Below are 17,642 nucleotides of genomic sequence, written 5' to 3'. Positions count from 1 at the left end.
GACCTTGAGTGGAATTCACGAGACAGGACGGGAGTACCAGCTGACTACACGGTCCATTACGCACTTTTAGCACGGGAGGAGAAGCGCGATTCGGAGAAGCTTAGGTGGACAACTTGCCACATTTATCAACCACCCCCGTCCTCTTTTAATCCCTACTGGATCTCATATCGATTCTGAGCCGGATTATTGTGCATCAAGCGAGACAAGATGGTACTGTTTCGGTGGAATTTACTCAAATGCGCCTGATACCGTTCTCTCTGGCTCTCCCTCCATCGCCCATTTTCTTTATTCCATGTCATTGAGCTAAACATGACGGTCCATTGAGTACGATTGTTTTACCGATTAGCTCCACATTCTTGTCTAACTGCTCTACTTTGCTTTTCTCATCAAGTCCCTTTGGAGATAAGGTTTTTGCTTATTCATTATTTTTATTACAGTTCCTCACGGCGAGGTAGAGCTCGAAATCGTCCGATTCATCGCACAAAAAAGCCATACCCATAATACCTACGAAACTCAAACAAAAGCTACGAGAGTTGGAAAAAAACAAATACTTCTACGTTTCTCTACAGTGTACAGATGTAGACTCCATTTAGGCCCAACTCCCACGTGTTTTTTTCCTAACGAGATATTAAAAGTCAGTTGGGCCGACTACCTGTATGGAAGAAGGAGGGGGTGTCGTCGAACTTTCGCCGTCTCTTCCATGCTCTCTTGGAGTCTTTGCCCAGACGGCGAGCACAACTTGCATATGCAGTACCACCCGAATTAAGGGGGAACCGACTCTGACGCTGCCCCTCGAGCGACTTTAGCGGCTTATAGTCGAGAGCAGAGACTCTGCCTTTTTTTCTCGTTTCTCGGCTCGAGGAGAGTTTCCACAGGGGTAAGAGAGACACTCCCTACTCGTGTTGCACCTGTTGGAGAACATCTTTGAACCTTTCCCTAATATTTTTGCCTTAGCAATCTTTGAACGTAGACGGCCGAGGAAGAGGGAGAGCTTTCAAGATGCGCCCAGGGAAAGCTGGGTGGTATTTGGTGGAAGACTCGGCTGTTTAATATTATGCAGATTAGGGAGGTATAGAAGGGTGAAAAATCTCACGACTTGCAGGGACGATGCTACAAAGGAGTAGGTGGGACGAGGTAGAACGCTAGGGGAGTAGAGTAATTAGACTCTTTACGATACCCTTCGCAGAGAGAAAAGGAAGGCTCGAGCTACGCTATAAGCTCTCACGTGTAGTCCGAGTATTATCGTGTGAGTTTCAATCTTGAAGGTGGTGCTGGCCGGCTTACTCGATGGGATGAGTCCAGGAGGGCTGACGTTAGGCGGAAGAGGAGCACATACGTAGGTAGTCCGATTATAAGGGTCTATCTTCGGGTTCGGCTTGCACCCTCTTTGACAAAAGATTTATGGGTGCCTTGCGTTCCTCAGCCTCAGCCTACAGTTTATTTTTTTTTTTTTTTATTTAGATTATATGTTTCGTTTCAATAGCGTTTGAGAGCACTTACTGCAATGTATGGTTAATACCGATTTGGAAAAAAAATAATAGTAACAAATAACTAAACACAAGTAAAAGTACAGTATAGAGATAACGAAATATGCGCACACCCTCATGTCCCTACTGGTTTTCAGTCAACTAAATAATTTTCATGCCACAGGGGATTCTCAAACTACGAGTGTACGTCTTTTTGTTATCCTGAATCCTGCATACTTACATTTTAACGAGGAACAATCAGGTCATCATTTTTCGTTTCCTCTCTGTAATCGTCGATCAAGCGAGACATGGGTAAGGGATAAATTAAAAATTCCACGTAACAGCGTAATATATCAAAACGACCCCATTTGAGCGCAAACCACAAATTTTCCGGTGTCCCACACAAGACAGTTGAAACAATCTAATTACAAGTGCTCCCACGTAACTCACGCAACACGTCGTAACTTACATGCATCCGCGAGAGCGAAGCGCTTTTGTCGTGTCTTCCGGTGCAGTGTGACGCATACACACACCCCTTCCGAGACGTACATTTCGGAGCAGCGAAGAAAATCCACACGAGAAGTAAGAATAGTTGCCCGTACGTGTGGAGATGAAGAAGAAGAGATGAAGCCCTACGCACGCACACACGTGCAAACATCCCCAAGATATTCGCAAGATCCGTGCACTTGGATGGATGTGCTTATTATTTAATGCCACACGGCTATACGTACACAGCTCTTTGCTGGTGTGGGCGTTATAGTGTAGCGTAACTTCCAACCATGATATCTACCTGGGAAAAAGCAAGGGTGGAAGAGGGTGTAAGTGGGGGAGAATGGCATGTAAGTAGTGGTTGTAGTTTAGGTAGTTACAGGGCGTAGGCGCGGGGCTCTCAAGAAGGGGACACGAGAAAGAGAAAGGTAGTCAGGGGGCGTTGTGCCGTGGGTCGTGCGACACTGAATTACGGTCTGCGGAAGGGAGTCGGCCACTTCCGGTAGTAATATAGTTTGCGCACAATGACCGGCACAATGGCTCGTGCTGCATGTGACCGTGGTCGGTGCTCTGGAGCGATGGTAGGCGACGCCTTTGGTCGAGGATCAAAGTGCCCGTCTAAACGGTCTATACGGTCCTCCGCTTGTCACGCTCAGCGAGACAGAGAGGCCCATACCACCTAGCCACAACCGCATACGTGACGAATGACGCACACACACACACACACGCACACACACACACACTCGTGCATACGAGCAAGTGTGCACCACGTTTCCAGACTGTCATAGACAGCCAGATGACTCTCTGGAATTTCACTCCCTCTTTTTATTGCTAGTTTGGCCTACTTAATTATTTGCTAATTCACAGGGAGAGAAAACGTTGATTTCACTGTCCATACAATCTCGATTTTTTCTCCCCTGCATTCGTTGACATACTTACCTTTTTCACAATCCTTGGAATCGTTCAGATTAGAAAGTTACACAGTAGTCAAATTTATATATATATCCCTAATTCAAGCTTCGACATTTTGGTAGGCCAATAAACCCCTATAAGGCCAGTTAAGCGTGCCGTTGATCAATTACAAATTATTTGTTTGTGTTGAATGATCTACATGATATCGACTGAATAAAAAATATTCTATCTAGCGACCAATGATCGAGTTAATTTGTACAAACAGAAACAAATTAACACGCTGCTGAGTCATTTAGGTAGATTATTCGTATACTAATGCGATGAAGCTATGATGGGTAATTTGTATCAAAACGATGTAAATAATAAAATCACACCAATTGTACGTGTATCCTTGCCACAAAGTTACATTTCCCTTTTCTGTACGTTGTACACACGTAATCCGAACGCGTATGAAATCTGCTCGCGTACCTATACGCACAAACAAGCTCCATCAGTAGATACACAGCCAGCGACAGCGAGTATTGATCGACGCCCAGTTGCTATCATTAATCGGATAAGGTAAAACCAACATTATTGAAAATTTAAAAATAACCCACGAAAATTACGGACCTCACAAGCTTTCTGATGGGTTAGACAGGTGAAAGGGTGAGAGATCGATTTTTAATTGATTGTGTATTGTCTCAGAGATTGAGCACATTACCGTCCAGCAAACAACATCCAGTATATTTTTGGCCTTCATAACGTATGAACGACAATTGTCATTGATAATCTATAGCAGAAAAAATCTAGTAGTATATAAAAATAATGTAAGTAAATAAATGAATAAATACCAGCTGCAAGATCAATCGAGACACAGTATGCTCATCAGCGTCCAACCACCCCCCACAGATGATATAAAAATCATAGCCAGCCCGGGATACGTATCGAGATGGAGGCCAGAGCAGCTTTCCGAATATTTTCCGTCGAAACGAGCGAGAAAGGACGAGCATAAAGGAAGAGTTATAACTAGGTACGAGGAAGGATGCGACAGCAGCAGGCTCGTTGCATGAATTGTCGTGGCTCTATCACCCGCTCCCTATACGCGTGAGAGAACAAAAGCGTCAGCATAAAAAGTTCCTGGCGCTGCTGGAGCAACATCGGAAGCAGCACTCGCTCAGGCACGAGGACGGAGCTTCGTGCATTTTTCAGGACGATGGGGAAGCTCTCGCGCGGAAACGAGTGCGTGCGTCGGGCGACAGCGTGAAATTGAATTAATCGCGAATCGAGGGGCCCGAGAAACGGGGATGAAAGAGCGAAGGAAGTTTGTAAGGATGTAGGGACGGATGGGGTGCGTGTGCTGGGGAGCGAAGCATTGGGACAGTGGGATTAAGAAGTGCCGGGATTTTCCTCGCTCTCTTTCTCACTCGGGGGGTGGGGGAGGTGGCTGTATAAAGTTTAAATAGCGTTTGCAAACTTCGGCTCGAGGAATTTATCGAAGAAAAGCAAATGCGCGATGCGATTACTCGTTATCTAATGAACGGAGAAGCGCGAAAAAAAAGGAAGAGAAGGGTAATTTTCGTGAGAAGTCACGGATCAAGTTTCCTCCAACAATTAGGGATTTTCGATTGCACAGGGTGGAAAGTCGTAGCGGAGCTTCTTTCATACTCTATTCCCCTCGTCTCTCACTTGGCTCTGACTTTCGTGGGTATAAATTACACGAAACAGCCGTAGCAATTTCGAGTTTTATAAGAATCTTTGGCTATACGCAAGTCAAGCTCCTATATCAGTATAAACGCGCTGCTTTTCATTCGGCACATTTATACGAGCGCGAGTCGTTGAACGAAAGGCACGTCAAATAAAATTTGCGTTTCCTTGCTAACGACCAGCTAGTACATTGAAAAAAAAAAAAAAAAAAAACTAGAGACGGTGAAACTCTTGTGCCTAGAATATTTTATGTAACGCATGCACAGGGTATACAGGACACGAGTCCAAGAAAAAACGCGTCTGTCGACATTTCCGTGCAGGGTATACGGATAACCCGAAACGATTACGTTTCAACGAGTCTTCGAGCATTCACTGCGCACTTGTTAGCCTCCCACGACGCTAGTCGCGTAAAAATATACCTGTCTCTCTATGTCTCTTGACTCGTTCGAGTGTAGGTACATGTGTGTACGCGTATACACGCCTGTGCAATATGTATATAGCCAAGACTGTAAATTTTGCGACATTATACGGCGAACAAGAAATAGGTGGAAAACGCCGGTCAACAGAGACCGGGAAACATATTCGACGCCACGGGCTATACCTTGTACATGTATACACAGCTGCATCTGTCCCCCTGGTATTTGTCACGAACGAATTGGGCGAATAATGGGTACACCATGCAGGTGTATATGGAACGGGAGACTACCTCCGCAATCTGTTGAGACTAGAGCTGCCGTTGTTGGCTCTTCCCTCTGCTACCCTCCCTTTTTTGTTTGACCAGCTTTTTTCCAGCCGTTTGCTGTACCTGCCCTGATTTACCGTCCACTCCGACGAGGTGCACACACGCTTTTTTCTTTCTTTTTTTCTGTCATTAATGTTTACGAAGTACAGTTGAAACACTGCATACCATTGGTACGTATTATCGGAACTGGTATTGCGTAATTTCGATGACGATGATTGTACCGCAGACGCATGTTTGAAAATGCGTGTTAACATCAGCACAAGTGGTATGTCACTTTGATTGGTAATATCGGGCACTCGACGAAATTCAAGGCTTTTGTGGCAGGGCGTTGATGGAAACGGATGGAAATTCCGAATCAGGTTACGCGTCAAGTCGATGATACTGTTGATGTTTTGTCACCGTTAGAGAGCTGATTACGATTTTCAATAGTTCACCCGGACTCAATTTTCGACGATAAATGTGATTAGCACTATAGGCAATATGATTCGCTGAGCCCACCTGCCAAGCTCTATACATGGCACTTTTGCCAGTATCGTATATGTACTATTTACAACTTAGTGTTTCCCTGCTAGGCTTGAAAGTTTATAATAATAGTGATATTGATTGGAGCGGTGTTGCCAATTTGAACTTTTAAAACGATACATGCACAAGCGAAGACAACGTGCTTAAATTTATTGTTTGTACTTGGATATCTGGATTCTCCAGGGATTTAAGGGAACAGGGAATCTTTGTTGTAGAGTAATAATTATAACAATAAAAGTAATAATAAAAATAATAAAAGCTTAAAAAGGTCTAGCTAAAATAATCTTATCGAGGATCTGTTTCGCGTTTGATTAATTGAAATATTTATCAAATATTATCTCAATCATTGTTTAACGTATTCGGTATCGCACTTTTATCACTATAAAAAAAGTGTGATGGAGTTACAAAAGAAAAAACCAAAATCCAAAAAAATGTAGCTGACGTCATATTGGTACCCAATGAAGTGTTCTTTGAAGCCAACTTATGTAGCAAGTCATTAAAACACCAGTAATTTCACTTACATCTTGACTTGCAAACCCATTTTTGTCTTTCGATCAAAAAGTACTCGACTACCGAAAAGAGCAAAGAAAAAAAAGTGGTGTTCAAAACCAGGCCAACTCGAAAGCTGGAATTGTGCCGGAAATGTAATTTTCCAGTTGAGCTATTTTTAAATTAACGGCCTTTTCATTTTCACCTGCAGCCTTTTCTACGTGAAATTCACCTTAGTGCGGTAAAAAAAAAGAAAAAAGCGCTCTCTGAGTGTCTCCCAATGTACAGCTTGTAACATGACTAATTAAAAAAAAGTCTCAATGTTAGACTTGTGTCACTATCGTTAGTAAGAACCAACACAAGCAAGCTAACAATAAGCCCAAAAATCCTACCAAAAGAGAGTACTTATCTTTACTTTTCTTTTATCCACGTACCCGAATTCCCTTACTAAACAGAGCTTAGCTAAATTAACAAAGTTACTCCTGTTTGTACTTTAAATGCAAAGTAGAGAAAATAAATAAACTCGATTCCAAAAGCGTTGGACAATTGGGGAGGAGGGGAAGTAAACTTCAACACTGGAAAACATATTAATAATCGCGTATCTAATAAATTTTTCACTTTTCCCTTAAACCCTTGCGCTCAGTCTCGTGCTAATCTATTGATCCTCGATTAATTTTTATTCTACGTGAAAATTCGACGAAAAAATGAGACTTCGAGCTAGTTTGGAAGCCACCACTACCTCCCTCTTTTTCATCCAAAACACGACAATCAATGACGTTTGGAGAGCACTGAGGTGCACCCTATTGTTAATCATCTCACGCGATAATCTCTCTCTCTTTTCCATGTAAACATCGTAAATACGATTGGTAACGCGGCTGATCGACCAGTGTGTGCGCACAGACTGGAATGTAAAACGGAGCAGTAGTTACACCTGCGCACACACAATCACGGACATACAAAGCTGCAGACGAGGTGAATTCGACTTGGGCGGATATTGCATTGCTAGGATGCAATCAGCGACTCCGTAACGTTGTCGGGTTGCCAGCAGACTAGGCGCCGTTGAACGGGTGTGTAAACCTTGCACGCTAAATCGTGCGGAAGTTCTCAAGGAAGTACAGCGCCTCGATAGAGCGAATTATCGCCCCACACGATTTAGAGGGGGGGTGGAAGGTTTGAATACAAATATATAAGTTTACGGAGATATCGAGTGTTTGCAATGAGCTTTTCTACCTCGGTCTATCGTGGCTTCTATCTCGGTCTATCGTGGCTTGACAGAAGAACACTCGCAAAAAGCTCGTTTCGTTGCATGTTACATGACGCGAACAGGATTTTTCTTATTTGCTTTTCCGAATTAATAAATTTTCATACGTTCGAGTAAACAAATTTAATGACACGTGAATGATGCAGTGTCAATAAGTGTACACACGAGTTGAATGATATATACAGTGATTTGTCAGTTACCTGCAGTGTCACACTTTTCAAGTGACTGAGTACATCTGATTAACATCGCCGCATGGTTGTCCCACCGGATAACTTTATTTTTTCACACGCGGATGAAACCCTTTTCTCCAAGTTAATGTATCCTCGGCTTTACCATTGAGCCACAAATATAGGCAGATTTATTTCATTCGTCAGCATGTCAGCGCGCGTACACCGTCACCTTCATATGAGGACACCAGCAATGGGTACAATGTCCCACCTATTGGGCTCAGTTTTTTGCATTATTACCTGCTTCACCTACGGCTTTGTTCGTCCGCTCGACTAGAACGCTCGTATAATTACATTTTTTCTCAGCGCTCGCTTTTTTTCGCCAGCATCATCCAGTGCAGTAGTGGCTCACTCCAATACGCCCCGTTGCGCTCAACTTTTCCGCGTTCTCTCAGCCACCACTGCGGTTTTTCTTCTGTTTTTTCGACACCAAACCCTCTTTGCTCTACACGCATGGTCTTTTAAAAAATTTTTTTTCTTTTATTTTTCTTTTTTCAAGGCCTTTTTCTCGATCACCAAGCGCAGCGTTAATTTTAGATCGAGAATCCACGTACTTGGACATTGTATTTTTACGCACGCCAAACGTGAAGGAGAAAAAAGTGTGGTTCACAGCAAATTGGAGTCAAGCAGTGATTTCTCAGGTAGGTGGTCAATGAAATAGCACATGATAATCGGTCAAAATTATCCATACTTCATTAATTCACATTCACAGAGATAAGGCACTGAATTTATCCAAACCTTTTCATTTCTCATCACCGCGAGGCAACTGTTTTGTTTTAAAATTTAAGTTAATGATTAAGTAAACATGTAACTGAATAACGCTTTTAAAGAATACTATGGAAACAATATTAAACTTGTGGATTGCGAGCTTTTTTACGACCTACTTTGTAATTGATGTCTGACCAAGTCTTGTCTGTATCTACTTGTGAATATTGGAATACACTTATTCCTGGCATTTTAAAATATTTTCATGAGAGAAGCCCCGTACTGCTCGAGAGTTTAGTACAGCATCTTGCAGAGCAAAACGAGGATTTGACAGAGGAGGTGGCGGAAGAGGAGGAGGAGGAAAAGAAGGAGGAAGCGCAAGCGGGGGAAAAGGCACTTAAGGTAACAAGATGGAAAGGCAGGAAAGTATCGCATCCTCGTGTTTCCTCGTGCCCTTCCAGCGCATGGTTTCATCACTGTCTGAGCGATAAGAACCAGCTTGTTTGCCCGCCCCCTTTCCATCCTCCAACAACGAAATTCTCATGCAACGGGGGCCCAGCGCTAAAAGGGATTTCGTCAAAAAAACTTGACGTCTCGCGAATTTTTCAGCGAAAGCACCGCTAGCGGCCGAATTTCCATCGAGCGGAAAACTAGCGCCTCGTCAAGTGGCTTCTGCTCCAGAGAGCTCACGCGAAATTCCTTCCCCTCCCCATCCCTTTTTCGTGTCCGTAAGCTCTTTTGGGTGCTGTCGCGGCCCGAGACCTTCATATGCGCCGGGAATGACTGCCATGGTTGGAAATGCGAATATTTTTCGCTGGTACTTGTAGGATCGCGTTCGATTGGAAAGTTTTCAGGTAATCGAAAACGCTGACATACCAATCCTACAGTTCGATCGATCGGCGAAGCTTTCCATTAATTATTTTGAAATCGAAATTTCCTCTTGGTCAGTTAATTGCAATTAAACCAAGAGAGAATGTTGAACGGGACCGAGCTAACGAGTTCCTGTTCTCTGCAGTAAAACTACGAAAAAGCAGCAACAGCAGCATGAAATTTTTTATACAGTTGGTAATCGCTTATCCATGGAGCCCTTGAAAGTTGAATTTCATATTCCAAATTATTTCATCTCGGAGGAAGAAATCCAACTGTCCAAGGAAACACAAACGATCGATTCATGAATGCATAAAAGTGGGTCATTAGCGGGGTCGTAGGCACTTTTTTGTTCACCAACCGCGTACGCATGATCCCTCCTGTGCCTACACGTCTGGGTCATTATGTTGGGGACGAACAAAGTGGAGGGTGGGGGACGGAGGAAGTTTGCACGTAGTTCGGAGACCAACCCGATAGGCTAATCCAAGAAGGATTGGCTCTAATTTGCTCGGCGATTGAGGGAAATTTTCAGCCTGTTTTGCTTCGGGTGATATTGCGGTGGTGTGTGGGGCAGCCAGTTTCTAGGCTCTTCGGTAGTGGCTGATGAGGGGGCGGGGCGGTAGGAGCACGTGTCACTTGGCTTGCTACAAAGCGGGTTCGAGGTTTTTCGCTGCGGAAAACCAATGCAGGAAGTATACCAAGTGGGGGGTGGACGATTCAGTTAGCGTAATAAAAGATATTGCCGAGCCGGCATTAGCCTCGGTACCCGCACGTTCCGTCATTAGTCTGGATGGGGTCGTTCGAAGCTTCCGTGCCCCGTTGTTTCGTATTTATTTTTGACTTACGTCTGATGAGACACGTACGTGTGTTTGATACTAATTTCAATCTCAATGCCGTTACGATTATTTAACATTGAATTTAAAGACGCTGCTGATGGTTGTTTGGAAATTTTTATTGAAACTACGTCGCAGTGTGACAGATGAGACATCAAGTTGAACGGGAAAAAACAAATAAAAATAAATAAATGCTTCTGCTGCACACTGATGCTTTTACATAATTGTTTTTTAATTTAAAACTTTAATTTTCGCTGTTATTTTTCTTTATATTTCTATTTTCTACCATGAAATATGCTAATAAAATGGTTGTTGCATGAAGCAATTAACCAGTACCTATAAAAAAAAAAAAAAAAAAAAAAAAAAAAATTACAATTGCCAAAGCAATAACAAGGAATGGGTTATTAAAAACAATCAGATAATTCCAATGGATACAATGGCAACAACGCAAAGGACGGTAAATGGTCTTTGTCAGGTGCAGTTGTTTCTCGTACCCTCTTGTTTTTTGCCTCTATCTCCCCGTCTTCTATATACGATGAGCATATTTTACTCCAGTGACATGTTTTGGTATTTTATATCATTCAACGCTGTAATCACGAATATGTAAATTCATTACTCTCGTTACGTGTAAGCAACTCGTTGTACATGGCCAAAGGCTCTAAATCATTAATAAATTTCAATTTCAATGTCTTTCTATCTCTCAAATGTCCTTCCTAATCCAACCAGCTAACTTTCGTCCAAATTTTCCAGTCTTTCACCTAGTGATAGCAGTAAATAGAAAAAAGGACAAGGAAGAAGACAACGAAGGTTGAAATCCCGCTGTACTTGGCACCACAAATAGTATTCCAGTGAAGTTTTCATAAGAGGACATATCCTCGCAACTTACTGTATCACGATGGATGTGACCAACCGTCTGAACCGGAAAAAAGTGGCTATCAGGTGCAGCACTGGTGTCTCTACGTGTACGCGTGGGTGTACGTGGACAAGTTCGACTTACACGTGATGGGAAAAAAAATCCCAGCGACAAACTTCGAACAAGTCTTGCAATCGTGGAATCGAATGGAGTTTCAGGAAGGGAGAAGAGACTCGACCGAGTGAAAAATCGCGGGAGAAAACTTCGCCGATGCCAGTGGATCCATTAGACGGCTCAACAAGTTTCATACGCCAGTACGGGTGTTTTTCTCCTTTCTTTTTTTGTTCCTTCTACTCCCACGTTTGCCCTTCGCCTTTCCAGCTCACTCTCTTCCGGTCGCGCGGACTCTCAATGGCCATTGCGGCCGACTGGATTTCCCTTTCGAGGGAAACAGCTTTTTTATACGCTCTCGGTAATTGCGCGCTTGTACACGGGCTTCGCGCGTAGCGTACTCTCGCGTCAAAGGAAGTTTACGATTTTCTCCCCCCCTCCACCCCTTTTTTCTGATGCACTCTGATCCCTTTGTCCTTTTTTTTTTCTCCTCGCTATTCACTGGACTGACCAAGAAAATCACAGCGAATGCGTATTTTTTTTTTCTCCCTTTGCTCTAATCCAATTACGGATGTATGATGATTCCACTTCATTGCTCGGGTCTATGTGAATGATGAAACTTGATTATACTGCTGCTTTACTTTCATCGCTTTCAGGCTTTCATAAATATAAAGTTTTGAGAAATCCATCGGTAGCGTATAATACTTCCGCTTCAAATGTTTTTTCGTGCTTGAATTGTGATTAAAATCAACACACTACCTTTTCTGATTTTTTAGGAGAAATTTCAAGTAGAGATTCTCTTTCTTCGTTAATGGGGATCCTCGTTTACTCGCTACCTTGTAATTTGTACAGGGAAATTAGTAGAGCCCTTCAAAGCACCGTAACACAGAGATTTGACGATCCACTGGTGAGCCCTAATTACGTAATGAATGTCCCACAGGCTGGGATAGAAAATTATCTGCTCTTTAATTTGTCGATGGCTCCTTCGACTATACGCATCATAAACTTCGTTACTGTTTTCATTCATTTGGAAATGACACGCTTCCAATAATAAGCGTAACTCCTCGAAGAACCTAACTCTTGACTAGTTGATAACTCGATGAGGAAGCAACGAGCCAACTTTCAAGCAATTAACCAGATATCCCTTGCTACTATCGGTAGGGGCCGAAAGAGTTGAAGAATCTAATCAGTTTTTATTGATACGTTTGAGCTATAAAACAAATCACCAATAAATGTAACGACCACCCGTTAAATTCTCAAATCACATTTTCAAGCACTGATATACTACACAGGCTCTTAATGCTACCGATGATCGTAATATCGAGTAACAATTACGTAATGCCACGGACGACGCTGTAAAATTTAACGCGATTAATTACTGTGAAAACGCAAGTACGCTAGTTCAAAACGCAGTAAAGAACAATGCTGTGGTGCGGTTCAGCTGTACGTAGAGACGAAAAAAAGAAAAAGTTGGCCGATTACAGTGCATGTAGAACTCTTAGGTACTTTCACTCAGCGACTAAGTGTAATAATAGCTCGTAACGGGGGATGGAGGCTACAGAGTATCCTGTTATTGTAATGGTGCGTGTCCTCTATTTGGATGGAGCAAAGATCTGTGACTGAAACGATCAAAATTACGCGGTTTCCAGCTTTTGAGATGCAGAAACTACAGCCACGGACTCCCTCTCGTTTCTCCAAGTAATTTTCCAAAATATTGCTCGCTCGAGCTAAGCCTTTCTTCCATTATTCCGTACCTCGTCTGCTCTCCAGCTCCTTACACATGGTACCCTTTTTCTCGCCAACTTCAATCCACCCTCTTCTTATTTCTGGAGGATGGACCCTCTTTTCTTGGCGCGCTATTTTGCGAGCCGCAAAAAAAGGGAGGTATACAGGAGAGATCTTCTCCCCTCCCACTCTTTGTGTTTTTTCTCTCCTTCTCTACTCCCTCGCTTGCCTGCTTCGTATACATACTACTCTATGGTATATTTTCTCTTTTTTTTTTTCCCTTACCATCGCTGCTCTCGTTTTCTCCCTCTCACGTACTGCTTTTTTCGTTCCTCTCTCGAGCCTTTAGGGAAAAATTATAAATTTATACTATAAACTTTCGGCTAGCGAAAACGATCTCGAATCATCTGGAAGGGCACGAAGAGAGGAATTCCACCTGAAATATTGCATGACGGATAGCCCCCTCGAGAAAATGGTTTTCGAGTCAAGTCTTCTCTAAGCTTTTTTTCACCTCTACCGATTTCGAATCGCAAGAGCATTAATTTTTAACGAGTCCAATGGAACTTCCAAACACTTTAGTATTCCCTGGGAATACCCCACTCGCAATCCCTCCTCGTTACGTAAATCACTCGAAGGTGGAGGCACAAGCAACGAGAGAGTATCGATCGGGCTTTTGAAAATATTTTTGGCAGCTACAGCAGCATGAAAAAGCTCTGAAAAAAAGAAATAAAAACACATCACAAAGTGTAGGAGCAAAGAGGGGTAGAAGAACACAAGACAGAGGAGAGGGTGGCACGAAGTGGAGAGCCAAAAAAGGGTAGCCCCTGCACAGGTGGGCTAGCTCGGCCGGGGCTGTCGAAACTCTCGCTGGGAAGTCGATGGTTCCGCGTCAAGGACTGCGGTCAAAGGCCTTATTGATCCGCGCTGCTATACCACCAGCTAGAGTAGCAACCCAGAGAGAGAGAGAGAGAGAGAGGGAGGGGGGAGTAGTTCGGACTTTGCTTTCGCTGCTGCGGTAGCCGTGCAGCGCATGCACCATCGCCGGTGAAACTTTATAGTCTCTTCCTCCTTCCCGTCTAGGCTCCTCTTCCGGCTCCTTCGACTTTTTCTCCTCTTTCTCTTCGCACTTACTTCCAATTTCGGCCAACGAAGTGTTAGACAAGAGCAAAGACGTGTTTCGAGCGATTTTTTACCAAATTCGGGCTGCACCTATATTCCCTCCAAAACAAAGTTAGATGCTCGCATAATCGATGGTCATACATACGTATTTATAAGATTGCGTGTGTACACAAGTAGCGCGTATCTTGAGGCTTTTGGCGATACAATGTTGCAAAGTGCGAGGCAACCGTGTAATTTGCTAGGCTGGTATAATCTTTGTTTTCGTCTGCATACATGCATAATCAAGTGAGCTTAGAAAGTACCTACGTATGCGCGGGTAAGTTATACGTTCTGTATCGCATCGCGCCTATTTTTACATAATCTCAGGACCCCTTTCCTCGTCCTCCTCCTCCATGTATTTTACACCCGTATCTCCTTTGTCTCGGGCTATACGATGCTTTTTGCTACTCGTTTTTTTTTCTCTTCCGTCTCGTGCCGTTGTTTTCCGTATCTTGGAGACACAACGTCTCCATGTGCAAATCCTTGCAATATCTCGAGGCTCCTATACCCTCGCACGTCATAATCCGCTACAATCTAAATATTGCGCGAGAAAACAAAGGAACATACCTATACCATCTGCGGATATACATACATTCCGGCCGTATTCTTCAAGAGAAGGTTCTCACCAGAGAGACACGCACACGTCCTCTCTCTCTTGTAATAAAATTTCGTCGAGAGTTAAAAGGTATGTGTTGTGTGGATGCGGAATTCGTGGGTATTTGAATATTGTATGCAGCTCTCCTTTTTGGGGAGAAATTGAATTTTCAATGGAGGTTTTGAATTCCAACTGCCTGAAGAAAGGTTTTGGCTGTTGAGATTTATAAAAATTTCAACCACTATGTGAAAACAACCTCGATCTTTCGGTTTTATGTTTTTGCGAAATTTTTAATGTTGGACAGTGAGTTCTTTATGTTTGAGCTGAAATTTTTTATTTTTATAATTTGCTCTTGAAAGTTAGTCAATATCCGGATTCTGTATAATTCTATTGAATCTTAATGGAATATATTTATGAATTAAAATTTTCCAATTCACTCGTGTCTCAATGAATAATTAAAATCAATTGGTGGTCTTTCCCGAATTCGATTATATTATTTATATTTTATATAGAATATTTAATGTTATTGAAGAATAAAAAAGACGCCCTGACCTTTAAATTTCAAGAAGAAGCGATGTTTTTGCAATGTATTGCATGTGTTTCATTCCAGCAAAAGGTAAAAATCTGGTGAAAATGTGGCTCGTAAATTGACAATAAAAGGCTAAGTGTATGGAGACACATTGATACATTGAAATTCGAAAAACTTATCGCTTGGAAACGTGTTGTCAATGCATTACTTAATTTTCACTTTGTAGACAGATTGATAATTTTTTAATTATTCGCATAGAAACGCAACACCTCTCAAATCTATCAATTTCTCTACCAAATAGTTTACTCAAAAAAAAAAAAAAAAAAAAAACGCTTTTGAATATAACTTTTTGCGATAATGTACCTAAAACTGTTTTGATTTCATTTCATCCAATATTTTAAAAAAGCAATAGATATCTCCTAAACACATTACAAACACAATTACATTTCTAATTCTCAAACTCAATAGCTGACTGACTGAAATCATAGATTTTAATAGGACACATCTGCTAAAAAGCAAAGACACACCCGAGTATCGCGTATCCTTTTAACGTCAAACTACGTCCAGTTTTTTTTTCTTCCCGATATCGATGGCGTGTACAGTTTCTAGCGGAAAAAAAGTAAAGCAAGAGAGCGGCGAACGAACGAAAAAAAGTGAAAGGAGAGAAGTCAAGTGCGATATAACTCGGCTTGAGTTATAATTTTTTTTTCCCCTACTCTCGCGATACCGCTTGTCCACTGAATATTTCAGTATGCAGCAACCATTTATCTGATTAATGTACTTTTCAATCTCACCTCCTTTCGTAGTTACTTTTTTCTTTAGAAAATCACTCTGATACCTCGCAACCAATGCATATGTTTTCTGGATTTTCACAGACACTAATAAGCTAAAAACTATAGCATTTTCATGTAGATCATAGATTTAGTGATTTTACAATAATAGATTACATTAGTTTTAACAGTTTGGTTGTTCAATCATACCTGTCACGTATGAGTATGAAATAGATCCAAAACCAATAATCCTAATGGTCAAACATACAATTCCCAGTCAAGTTTATACCACTTCTCCCCCAACAATACGTCCTAGTCACAGAACTTTTCACTTTCGTCTCCACAGAAAGGATCTCATTTTAGTGGCCAGATCGATCTATCTCTTTCTCTCTTTCCGTCTCTACCATTTCTTACCTCATACAGATACTATGTACCTACACTGAGGAGTGCACTCAAAGTAGTCCTCATTTCCCCGTCCCATATTCCATATTACTGCCACGAGAGCCGTAGGGATATTCGTAGCCCACGGCTGCGTGTGCACAGACAAACTTACAGCGATGCTGTGTAGTGTGGCCCATCTACCTTACGTATATAGGTACGCCTCTCGAGGCTGATTCGCGTCTTCGGGCCCGCGGGTATACAGGGAAGTAGAGAACTAGAACCGTATCCCTGTAACTCCCGAACACCCGGCGAATTCGGGAGAGACGAGGCTTGGAAAATTCGACGCTGTAACTTTGTCGGTGTCGCATCTTGCTAACGATGTTGCAATTCAATTGTACACTATTGGTATTGTACTTGATACAGTCTCGACACGAGCATATCATTTATCTCACGGTGAAATTTTGGTTAATTCAATCCTAAACTATATCTACTATTAATTTGGATAAACAAAAGTGCTACGTGAAATGTGTAATACGTACGTTTCTTTTGAGCTTCCTTTTGCACGGGTACGTTTTGCCCCGAAAATGGGTCACTCGATTAGCATATCTTAAGCCAGTAATTTCCGAGGACAAGGCTTTTTTTTGCCACCGTAGTAAAATCCTTGTGGCCTTACGATTATATTACACTGGGCGTACAAACGAAAAAACTGGTAAAAAACCAGAGAGATACCGCGTGCAAGGTTACAGCCACTTGATTAGGTAGCACCTTTTCTTCTCTCTGTGCTCTGTTGTGAGCGGTACGTGCACATGATTATCAGGATAGGGATACATAAAGTTCTCGAGAGGATTTGGGCGAATCAACGAACGCCTTGTAGTTTTTGGGGGTGTACAAGTCGATGATATTATTCGGGATAGAAGTGAGGAAGATTTTTTTTTCTTTTTTCGTTTTTTAGAATAGCTGAGGACATAAATCTTTATTACTATATGATTACCCATTGTTTAGTAAAATATCGCACTCGTAATTTTAGCAACTCCCTATGAGAACCACATGAATGCACGTGTACACATCCTGAAATCAAGCCATCAAAATTTCATTACTTCTTAGACAAAGTCAAAAGTTCTGGAAGGACGAAATAGGCAAACCATAACTGGGTTATAACCATAGTCCCTCCGCTGATTTATCTTGTCAACAGGGACTCGAAAATAACAAACCCCACGATGCGATTGCCCTTTCGTAAAATGCCAAGTGGTCAGAAGCGTCGTCTTCAAAATACGAGTATATCGAGTACAAACTCGACCCGAGCTCCCACCGTAAAGATCAAATC

General features: G+C 42.3%; 1 protein-coding gene across 1 annotated transcript in view; it reads right to left on the bottom strand.

Moving 5' to 3' along the window:
• LOC106647251 (kin of IRRE-like protein 3) overlaps positions 1-493 on the bottom strand; it is a 135,750-nt gene extending 135,257 nt beyond the window's left edge. Inside the window, exon 1 of the mRNA XM_089590757.1 lies at positions 436-493. Within this exon, the coding sequence (XP_089446883.1) occupies positions 436-493 (58 nt within the window). The remainder of the gene's footprint in view (positions 1-435) is intronic.
• Positions 494-17,642: the final 17,149 nt, after the last annotated feature.

The sequence above is a fragment of the Copidosoma floridanum genome, unplaced genomic scaffold (genome assembly GCF_036245765.1).
Source record: "Copidosoma floridanum isolate Cflo_tuat_1 unplaced genomic scaffold, Cflo_Japanese_pri ptg000013l, whole genome shotgun sequence".
Classification (NCBI taxonomy): Eukaryota; Metazoa; Arthropoda; class Insecta; order Hymenoptera; family Encyrtidae; genus Copidosoma; species Copidosoma floridanum.
This window is presented reverse-complemented; position numbering and strand designations above follow the sequence as displayed.